Here is an 11,587-nt window from a genome sequence, read left to right on the forward strand (position 1 = left end):
CAACTATGATATTCCAGGCTATGTTTATCATATGGACTCGGAAGTCCCTACTCTTATAGTTTGTTAGGTAAAAACAAAAGAATGCTACTTTTTCTTTTTACCTTCAGTGGTCCCTGGAGCTGCACTTTGGCTCAGCGTTGCCAGGCACCTGCCATTTGCATCTTCCTCTGTTAATTGTGTGGCAGGTTCATACTGCAGGATCGCATCCAGATCATGGAAGAACTTCATAGTTTTAGAGCTGTCTCCAGAGTTATGGGCATATTTAACTGTTCTGTATTCATATTTGAGATTTTTGTACTTTGCCCGGCACTGTTTCCAATCTCTGTATACTCCTAGTGCTTGCAGCCTTTTAGCAATGTAAATAAATATTCCTTTATTTCTCAGGGTTCCATAAAGTTGTTTTCGTATATTTTTTTCTGCCCAGACACTTAGCAAAGCTTTAACCTCTTCTTCAGTCCAGTGCTTTCCTGCTCCACTCTCCATGTTGAAAGTGACCTGGAAATGATTCACTATTTCTAGCCAAGGTTTTGTTTCCTAGGAAACCAGATGGCTGGTTGTCAATAAGCTCCAAAGAGCTGAAAAGATCTAGTTTAACTGGTTCAAGCTGCCTGAGGGGAGTAACTTGAGAAACTGCCAAATAAGCAGGCTCTGTGATTAAAGACGCCTGGACCTAAATGATTCCTAACGTTTTTTCCATTTCAGCCTTAAGGGGAAATTACCCTTGAGATGAAAGGGAAGGAAAACCATTTTCTAATTTCTTTTCTTACATAATGTACTCTGGCGGCTTACTAAAGGATTGTTGATTTTTTAAAAAAATTATAAAAAAGTGGTTGGCAGAGGCTCTTTCTGCCCTAAGGTTTATGGCTAACGTTAATTTTTTCCCCTCTGGTACGAATCATTTAGTCTTCTAGCACAGGTTAATATTAAAGACCACATCATTTCACTAAAGAAATCCTATGTCACAAATTGTCCAGTCTTACAGGGTGTATAGTATTATGCATGTCTATTTGATGTATTGATAATTTAGTAAAATTTCAATTTTAATTATTTTAGACTTTTACTTCGTAGGCATACTTAATGTTGTAGTTTTTCTTGTTATTAAAATGCCAAAACAACTACAGCATGTAGTTTAGAAAAAGATCTATTTTACCAAATAAGTCAATATATTAGTTATTAAAGTGTACATCCATATATTAGAGATTTACTTTTTATTTCCACCCTGATGTATATTCTTTGGGACAAAAATTTGTTAATAAATATCTGATATTTTTATCATTTGTTCAGAACTATTAAAAATTGTGGAGCATTTAGAACCTTTATTTTATCATTTGATACTCCACAGTAGTACAGATCCTCTTAAGTCTTATATGTTATATGCTACCTCTGGCCTAGCTTTTGGCTTTCTTCTCTCATCTATATCATTACCTAAAAATACTAACACAGGAAATGAAATGCAAAGTACCCAAGCAGCGTAAGATTTTTAGAAGCAGTGTTTACCCTTTTTGTGGTAACTAAAGTGATAGATACTTGTTGGGAAAAAAGTGGAAAGCGCAGCAAAGCAAAGCAAAAACCTCAAAAATAAATGAATTTTGCTCATGATTCTATTACCCACCACTAGGCATTTTACCCGCTAGTTTACTTAGAGATTTCCATTTACATCTACGTACTCAACTTTATTTAGAGGTCATGTAGCACAAAGATCAGAAGCATGAGTTCTGTAGTCAGACTGTATTCTCATCCTGACTGTGCCACCACTCCCTGTGTGACATTGGGCAAGTTACTACTTCACTTCTGTTTCTTTAGTGTCCTTATCTGTAAAATGGGAATTAATAGTCATAGTATCTATTTCAAAGGATTGTTGTGAGAGCCTAGTAAATCAGATCATTCATGTAAATACTTTAGGACAGTGCCTGGCATGTTAGAACTCAGACAATGTCACTTGCTGCTGGCTGGTCACATCATCATGAATGGGAGTAGCACTAGCATGTAATGTGTCGTCAGTTCCTGGATGCTCTTGAGAAAAGTATGCTTCATAGAGAAGCTTACCAATGAGGTAAATTTATATTTAACAGTTGATGCCTTTTTATATTCACAGGGGTCAGGAGAGTGCTGGTATTGTGACCAGCGATGGGAATTCAGTACCAACATTCAAAACACACAAGGTATATTTGAACATAATGAAATGTTGATAATAAAAATAACAATAGCCAGGTGATACCTAGTATGTTGGTGGGGGAAGGAAATTTGAACAGATAATTTGCATATAGAAGTCATACTCTGGAACAGCCGTTTTCCATTTGTCAAATGAAGGTGCATTTCTTTCCGCGTGATGGTTTGCTAGACTGACTCATTGAAGCAGGTCATTTACTTAAACGTGCTTTGAATTTTTAAAATGCAATTGATTTAGTGTATTATATTTGACAAATTTGATTGTTTAGTACATTTGTTCTTCAATGTTTTAATGAAAAGTATCTTATAAAACACACTTCAACATCGTGACTATATTAAATGCCATTGAATTGTTTACCTTAAAATGGTTAGTTTTATGTTATGTGAATTTCACCTCAAATTTTTTTCTAAAGAGATGTCTTATGGTTCTTACAATTAGATTAGTACTTATTTAAGATTAGCATTTGGAGCACAGAGGTATTGAGTGAAGTGAATTGTCTAATTTGGGATTGCCTGAGCAGAAACTTGTAAGTCTTTATTGACCAGGGCCACAAGTCTACTTTTTTTTTTGTCTAAGATGAGCTTTTACTTTGACTTTGCAAGGGAATGGGTCTTGTAAATCATGTCTTTACTCAAGACAATTTGAAGAAATTATATATTTCAAACCTTGGAATTGGACACACAAGATACGCCACTACAGGAAACTGTGAATTAGAAAATTGTCAGCCCTTTGTTGTTGAAACACTTCATGGGAAAATAGCTGTGGCACATAATGGCGAATTGGTAAATGCTGCTCAATTAAGAAAAAAGGTAAGGTTTTTTTTTATGCTTTTTTTCATGATTGGGATAAATGCATGAAATGAATGTATGGGGAACCTTGGTGCAGGATATTTTCTAATTGTTGCCACCTGTTACCTAACTGCAAAGGACAACTGTATTTGAATTACCTGGGCTACTTGTTATCATTGCAGATTCTAAGATATCTCCCCAGACTCTGGGGTGGGAGGGTGGTCATTTTACATTTTAATATGCTTCTAAAGTGATTCTGATGTGCTGCTTTAGAACAGAGATTTGGAAAAGTTAATATATGGTTGTTGTTAGAAACAGAAATTAGGGTTTATGGACTCCTGTCCCTTTTAGCTTTGTCTTTATGTCCAAAGCATAAGAAGAAAATGGAATATAAACTTGAAGATAACAAATACAAGAAAAAGTGATTTAGAAACAGTTAATAGGAAACTGGTTGGGGAAAGGGCAAAGAGAGTTTACTTATGTTCTGTTTTTGTTCATAGCATGTTATTTGGAGCATTCTGTGTTAATTTGTGCTTATACCTTTATTCATCAATTCATCTTCCTTTTTTAAAAATTACTTGGTATGGGGCGCCTGGGTGGCTCAGTTGGTTGAGCGTCTGCCTTCAGGTCAGATCATGATCCTGGAGTCCTGGGATCGAGTCCTGCTTGGTCTCCTTGCTTTAGTGGGGAGCCTGCTTCTCCTTTGGGTGCTTCCTGTGCTTCTGCTTTCTCTCACTCTCTCCAGCACTCTTGTCAAATAAATAAAGTCTTTAAAGTAATAATAATAAAAAATAAAGTTATCTGGTATATTTATATTCCTGATAGCTTAATTATCTATTCTTGCCATTCATTTATGGATACCCAGTTTCTTCCCTCCACTGGATTCTAATAATCTTCATCTGGTCACATTGCAAATAAAACCTCAGGTGGCATTCATTAACAGGATGGTTCTAAACACGCAGTTATCTCCTTAGCATTCTAGAACCAGGCATTTTACATGGGTTAAGTAGTGAGAGAAGTCAAACAATGGTGAATTTTGGTGGGTGGAAAATACCTAGACCCATGATTCCATATCACTCATTGTCCTTTTATTTTTAATTCTAGCTTTAGTTATTTCCCATAGCTTTCTTCTGCCCTCTTCTTAGGCTCTAGTATTATAATGATAATAAAATGTTTTTCTGCCCCCAAATGAAAAAACTTTTTAATTCATACAAAAAAAAATCAATATTGAAGTAAAAATTATTTAAAAAAAAAAAAAGCCCATCGCTTAGAGATAACCATCAAAAGTTCGATTCTGAACAATATCTAGCTCATTCTTTGTAGACATAACCCCTTACCCACATGCCGGATTTCACTTCTACACATTTAGCTGCCTACTGAAAATGTTGTAGAGTATGAGTTTAAACTCAGCCTGTACATGTTGATGGTGATGTTCTAGTCCTGGTCAGTCTTGCTCAGAACCTCGCAATCATCATGAAAGCACTCAACCAATTTTTATTACATCTTCTACATTTAATTTTTCAGTATGGTTAATTCCTTTCTTCTCGTCTGTCAGTGATAATCTGTGAGGGGTGGGTAGCCGCTGGCACTGCAACCAGCAAACCTGGCTTGAGAGGCCCTACTATAGTATGCCACTCTTAAGGGAATGTATCGTATTGGTCAGGATTGTCGAGGGCTGAAAATGTTAGAATCACAATTCCAAATCCTTGTGCCTTCTTTGCTCTCCCCCACCTTTATTGCGGGTCTACGTTCTTTCAAACTCAGTTTTCAAAAGCTATTCTTTATGCCTCCTAGCACACTTTTTTTTTCCTTGCTTAAAAACCTTCAGAAACTTCCTGGGGCACCTGGGTGTATCAGTCGTTAAGCGTCTGCCTTTGGCTCAGGTCATGATCCCAGAGTCCTGGGATCCGGCTCCCTGCTCGGCGAAAAGCCCGCTTCTCCCTCTCCTGTTCCCCCTGCTTGTGTTCCCTCCCTGGCTGTCTCTCTGTCAGTCAATTAATCAATACATACATACATAGATACATACATACATAAATAAAGCTTCAGAGACTTCCCATTGCCTCCAGCAGTGCTTCCACATTACTGTATACATGTCATTAGTAGAATGCAGGATTTTCATAACTGAAATTTCACACGATGCCTGATTTCTTGTATAATTGTGGGCTGTTGGGTGAAGAAGGGTCGGGTGGAGCTCTCCCTCTAATGATTACACTTTTCTCCATTCTAAATAGCTTCTGCGGCATGGTATTGGTTTGTCAACAAGTTCTGATAGCGAAATGATTACCCAGTTACTGGCGTATACACCTCCTCAGGAACAAGATGGCACCCCAGATTGGGTAGCAAGGTAAAACTAGACTAAGCTCATAGCTCTGATAATGAGAGCTCTGTCTTACATGTGTTTCTAACTGGAATTATTCATTCAATTATTTAATTCCAGGATTAAAAACCTAATGAAGGAAGCACCCACAGCATACTCCCTGCTTATAATGCACAGAGATGTTATTTATGCAGTAAGAGATCCTTACGGAAATCGTCCTCTATGCATTGGACGTCTTATGTCTGTATCTGATATAAATGATAAAGGTAATGCACTTCAGAAGAAATAAAATTTCATAGTGCTTTTCCAAGTCATCGTCCTACTGTTGGCACACCCTCAAATCTTTAGGCATAGGAAGTCTAAGAGTGAGAAGGAACTGAGTAAAAAGAAACAAATGATAGTTTTTAAAGTACATTTCCTTGAGTATTTCTGAGGATGAGCCATTTTTAAAGAATTTAATAGACATTCCTGTCTTGTCTTGTCTGAATTGCCTTGGCCCAGCTTTTTCATTTGATTGTGGTATGATTTCAGTGATTTTCTTTTTGACTTGTTAGATGTCTATTTGAGACGTTGAAATCAGTTTTTGAAAGAATTTTGGTATCATTAGTTTTATCCTTGGCTCAAGTTGAATGAAGATCAATTTTTTTCTTTTCAAATTTTTATTTAAGTTCTAGTTAGATTCATGTACTCTTAAAGTTGTAGAAATGGAACAAAAATTTGTAGAAATGGATAGTTTTTAAATTTATCTATTTGGTGTTTAACTGTTCACTTGAAGTAGGTAGCCTCTTGTAAAATTTCTTAAATCCATTAACTAAATTGCCTTGTGATTTACAGAGAAAAAATCTTCAGAAACAGAAGGATGGGTGGTATCTTCAGAATCTTGTAGCTTTTTATCAATTGGTGCAAGGTAAGTTTTGTTTGACTCAGCATATTCACTTTTTCCATATCAATAAAAAATTTTTAAATGAAAAGTTTTCTCTCTGATGTCTGTAAGAAGACATATCTATAAATGCAGTTTCTTTTGTACATTGTATTCAGCAGTTGCTCTGACTTTAATGTTCCTATAATACCTTCTAATTCTGAAATTGCCATCTTGTTTTCACAATACCATGAGACCTATTTTTAGAAAGGAAGACTCAAGAAGCTCCTCAACAAGGAATAGTTACAATCAAAAAATTTAAGCCAGAATAAAATGTTCTCTTTAGCCTCTGTTCTTCCAAAACTCAGTAAAACTTAGGGCTTTTATTTTTCAAAATTCAAAATTAGACTTCAGAGGTAAAAGATACATATTAGATTTACTGCTGGAGGAATATTACTTTTTAATTTTTAAAGCCATCTCTTAAACGGAACCGCTTTTCCTTTATAAGGGCAGGGACTTGGTGTATACTTTACAATAGATGTTATTATCTGTTCTAAGGTCTGGTTTATTTAAAGTCTTCTTTCTTTAACATTGTTTCCCAAGATATTACCGTGAAGTCTTGCCTGGAGAAATCGTGGAAATAACCAAACGTAGTGTCCAAACTCTTGCTATTATACCAAGGTCTGAAGGAAACCCAGTGGCCTTTTGTATCTTTGAATATGTTTATTTTGCGAGACCAGATAGTATATTTGAAGGTAAATAAAATATCTTTAACTTTTTATATAAGTGTCACATTTACCTCATCAAAATGTGGCAGTTCTTGGTTCGAAGGCTTACCTGGCTCTTTGGGGTTACACTGCTCTCTGTTGTGGATATGGGACTGAACCTACAAGTCATATGATGGCTATTCTTCCCTTTCATTTGACTCTTGGGTTTTGTTTTCCTTTTTAGGAGGAAGGATTATGATGTTCAGATGTGTATTAAGGCTAGGTTTTTTTGAATAGTGAATTCCCCAGTTTAAGTATTTCCACTTTAGTTGTTTTATATGTTTTACTTTACTTTTTATACTCCATGTACAGCATTCTAACAAGCTAATTTTCTTAGAATAATAATACCATGTTAAGAAAAAAATAATCTGTTTCCTTTCCCAAACATTCCAGACCAGATGGTTTACACAGTAAGATATCGTTGTGGTCAGCAGCTGGCAATTGAAGCACCTGTGGATGCAGATTTGGTTAGCACTGTTCCGGAATCTGCTACCCCTGCTGCTCTTGGTTATGCAGCAAAGGTATTCTTTGGACATGCAGTGAAATGCTTTTGTAGCTCTGAAATTGGAAATCCTTGTTTATAAAGAGAAACCAATATAGTGTAAGGAAAAAGAAAATGTTGGGTCCTTTATAGAGTTACTTTCCAGCCTTTTCATTCAATGGCCCTGCTTTAGTGGAGTCCACCCAAAGATTTGCAGAATGATCCCCTTCATTTAAAGAGATAACATCCTGCGGCACCTGGGTGGCTCAGTGGGTTAAAGCCTCTACCTTCCGCTCAGGTCATGGTCCCAGGGTCCTGGGATCGAGCCCCACATCGGGCCCTCTGCTCAGCAGGGAGCCTGCTTCCTCCTCTCTCTCTGCCTGCTTCTCTGTGATCTCCGTCTGTCAAATAAATAAATAAAATATTTAAAAAAAAAAAAAGATAACCTCCTGAATATATATAGAATTTAGTGGTAATGTTTACCTATTATTAAAACCCATTTCTTGAAGTAGCCTGGTATATTTGTTTCCTATTTAGTATTGGTGATAATAAAGCCATTTATGTTCATTTTGCTTAAGGTTTTTAACATTTAATTATTTTAAGTAGGCTCCATGCCAAGTGCAGAGCCCAACGCAGGGCTTGAATTCATGACCCTGAGATCAAGACCTGAGCTGAGATCAAGGGCTGATCTTTTAACTGACTGAGCCACCCAGGCACTCCTTTTTTCTAAAACCTTTTTTTTTTTCCTAAAACTTTTTAAAATTTTATTTTATGTAATGTTTTCAGTACCATGCTTAATTTCATTTTCCATAACTAGGTTGATTATATAACTATAGCGATCCTGGGGTGTCCTGCTCAACATTCACTACACTGAAAAGTTTAGGTTATTTGTTTTTAAAAGAAACAATATGCATACATTTTAGATTGGTATTACCCTGAAAGAAGGATAAATCACCACCTGCCTCCTCAGAAAGCATATCCTTTGTATACTGGTTTTAATTAATTTCTTGCTGATAATTTTTAATTGCTATCAATTTTTCTGACAGTGATTCTTTGTCATGTCTTCACATACTTAGTGTTCCCTTCCAAAACAGAGAAATATTTGTTTAAAAGCATTGGAACTCCTGGCAAATGAATTGGTTTTCCCACCAATTGGTGGAAAATATATTGAGTATATTACTTTGAATGATTTTTCTTTTTGCCTTTTTTCCCTATAGTTTAAATAGTGAAGGAAAATTGTAATCTGTTGATGGAGAGTTCAGAATACCAATTTAAAATGTTTGTATACATATCATAATGGAAGCATGACCTAGAGAAAATAGGAACCTACAGTTCTCTATTGGGTCTCATGTCCTTTTATTTCTTATCTATCAGTGTGGGCTTCCATATGTGGAAGTGCTGTGTAAAAACCGGTATGTAGGAAGAACCTTCATTCAGCCAAACATGAGGTTAAGACAACTTGGTGTTGCAAAAAAATTTGGAGTATTGTCGGACAACTTTAAAGGCAAAAGAATTGTTCTTATAGATGACTCAATTGTAAGAGGCAATACCATCTCACCCATAATCAAATTGCTCAAAGAATCTGGCGCAAAAGAGGTAAGTGATATTAAAATTATCCTAAAGTGTCGATAATTAACCATAGGATACTGACATAAAAATTGCAGTTTAGTACAGTGAATGAAAATGGATAGTTCAATAAAATAAATTGTCATCTTTCAAATAAGTTGGTTTAGTAATAACTGTGTGCAACAACTTGGAAAACATATGTAGTCTAAAAACTAAAACCACAAAATAGAATGCTTTTTAAATTTTTAGAGTATTTGTCTTTTTGAAGATGCAGAACAAATCCTATTATAATAAATTTGCCACATTGGGTTATATTTTTAAATCTCAGAGCTTATTCTAACTATCTCAGTAATTCTAATTACAGAAGTGATTTTTAAAAAATAAATTACAATTACAGAAATGTCATTTATAACTAATAGTTGAATGGACTCAAAACTAACGTCTGTTTTAGGAGGAAGTGGCATGGAAAGCAATGGCAGTCTTTCTACAAAGCTTTAAAGATAATTGTGATTATGAGGGACGCCTGGGTGGCGCAGTCAGTTGGGAATCCGACCCTTGGTTTCTACTAGAGTTACGATCTGGGGATCGTGAGATCAAACCCAGCATGAGGCTCTGTGCTCAGTGTAGAGTGCCAGTGGGACTCTTGCCCTCTCCGTTTGCCCTTCCCGCTCACGCACGCTTTCTCTCTAAAAAGTAAATAAGTTTGATTGGTTTTTTTTAAAGGTAATTGTGGTTGTGAGTTTCCAACTTTTTTATGACTGTTATTATGATTATGATTATCTCTTCAGAATTTTTTTTTTTTTTTTTTTAAAGAATGCAAGAGAGCGAGCTTGTGAGCATGTGAGGGAGGTAAGGGGCAGAGGGAGAGAGAGAATCTCAAGCAGGTTCCAATCGAAGCTCCATCTCATGACGCTGAGATCATGACTTAAGCCAAATCAAGAGTCGGACTGCTTACTAACTGGGCCACCTGGGCGCCCCTCGCATGATTATTCTTAAAATGAATGTTAAAATAATGTGTGAAAATGATTTCTTTCCAAGGTGCACATTAGAGTAGCTTCACCACCAATTAGATATCCATGCTTTATGGGAATAAACATACCAACAAAAGAAGAGCTTATTGCCAATAAACCTGAATTTGAACATCTTGCAAAATATCTGGGTAGGTATTAAAATTTCTCTAAGCTTTTTTTCACAGAGAAAATCCAAAACTTCTCAGTTTTTACACTTGTAGGAAAAAACAATGTCCAGTATTTGTTAAAAATACATGTCGGATGACATGCTGAGCAGATACTGAACACTCTTCCGAATAATGAGAGTGCCTGGTGTGTATAGACCCCATGGTAAGTGCTATATTGGAGACCTAGGCCAAGGTGAGATCCAGTGAAAAGGAAGAAAAGCTTTCCAGGTAGAGGGAACGGCAGGCATTTTAGTTAAAGCCTTCCAAAGATCAGATCCCAAGAAAAACAAGAACAATTTTACCACAGATTCTAATGGAATAATTTGTATGTGAGTACAAATCAGAAAGTGAAAAGGTACTGTAGGGTTATCTTTGATAATGAAGTCAGCAGACTTGGAGATCTAGGTTATCTTGGAGAAGACATTTGCTTTTCAAATTAGATGAGATTAACTATTTAAATGTTACACGGATGTTTAGCTGGTGTACCTTGGTACCTCCACACTGCTTGATTATGGCTGGTGTTTCTTTTAACATGGCTGTGCCTTACCAGTTAAAATATTTTGAATATCACCCAGTTGATACCTTATTGTGAACATTTACCCTTTGCCGGGAACATATCTATATTATTATAATAATATCGTGGCTACTCTACAGTTAGGCAATGTTTCCCTAATCTTATAGATTAAAAAATAGATTTAGGAAAAGTAAGTGACCTTGAGCTTAAAATTGAACCCAGATTTTCCTGACTTCAGAGTCTATTTTGTAATCCAGAAAATTACTCCTGAAGCTTTCTGAATGCATTCTAGATTTGAAGCTTCTACTGTTATTTTAAATTATATTCTTCCTTGAATTCCAATTTCATGTTTTAAAAAATAATAAAGGCCCAGAGTTTTATTGCTTACTCCTTCCCTCCTCCTCCCCCTTTTAAAGAAGCTTAAGGAGGAATTTTTATCCTGGCTTGAGTTTTTCTGTTTGTAACTGTTGTCTTTTGAAGCAGATCATCTTTTCCAAAGGAAGCGTAATGACCTTTTCCTTTTTCTCTCTTTCCCCCGTAGGAGCAAACAGTGTTGTATATCTGTCAGTGGGAGGACTGGTTTCATCTGTACAAGAAGGGGTAAAGTTTAAAAAACAGAAAGTGGAAAAGCAGGATATTATGATTCAAGAGAATGGGAATGGTCTGGAATGCTTTGAAAAGAATGGTCATTGTACAGCTTGTCTCACTGGAAAATACCCTGTGGAATTGGAATGGTAGCTGGTAGGGACAGATATGATTTTCTAAGATACAAAGTTGGTCAAGAAGTTTTCGTGGTGGTTAACACCCTGTTCATTTACTGTCGCTCCCTTGACACGATGTAAAATGCCACATGCTTATGTTTACCGTTATAAGTTTTGTGATTTCTGAGAAAAGTACCAAAGTGCTTTCTTTAACAATCCTAGATAAATATTTTGTGTTATCTAGGAA

The 11,587-nt window shown here is 36.1% G+C and overlaps 1 protein-coding gene across 1 annotated transcript in view; it reads left to right on the top strand.

Annotated features, from left to right (window-relative positions):
• LOC111149361 (phosphoribosyl pyrophosphate amidotransferase) overlaps positions 1-11,587 on the top strand; it is a 34,339-nt gene extending 22,752 nt beyond the window's left edge. The window contains exons 2-11 of the mRNA XM_022506368.1: positions 2,096-2,162; positions 2,773-2,979; positions 5,190-5,302; positions 5,396-5,541; positions 6,110-6,182; positions 6,738-6,889; positions 7,295-7,422; positions 8,757-8,978; positions 9,987-10,107; positions 11,181-11,587. Coding sequence (XP_022362076.1) covers positions 2,096-2,162; positions 2,773-2,979; positions 5,190-5,302; positions 5,396-5,541; positions 6,110-6,182; positions 6,738-6,889; positions 7,295-7,422; positions 8,757-8,978; positions 9,987-10,107; positions 11,181-11,377 — 1,426 coding nt within the window. The 3' untranslated portion in view covers positions 11,378-11,587. The remainder of the gene's footprint in view (positions 1-2,095; positions 2,163-2,772; positions 2,980-5,189; positions 5,303-5,395; positions 5,542-6,109; positions 6,183-6,737; positions 6,890-7,294; positions 7,423-8,756; positions 8,979-9,986; positions 10,108-11,180) is intronic.

The sequence above is a fragment of the Enhydra lutris genome, unplaced genomic scaffold, assembly GCF_002288905.1.
Source record: "Enhydra lutris kenyoni isolate GAN:26980312 unplaced genomic scaffold, ASM228890v2 scaffoldscaffold21, whole genome shotgun sequence".
Taxonomy (NCBI): Eukaryota; Metazoa; Chordata; class Mammalia; order Carnivora; family Mustelidae; genus Enhydra; species Enhydra lutris.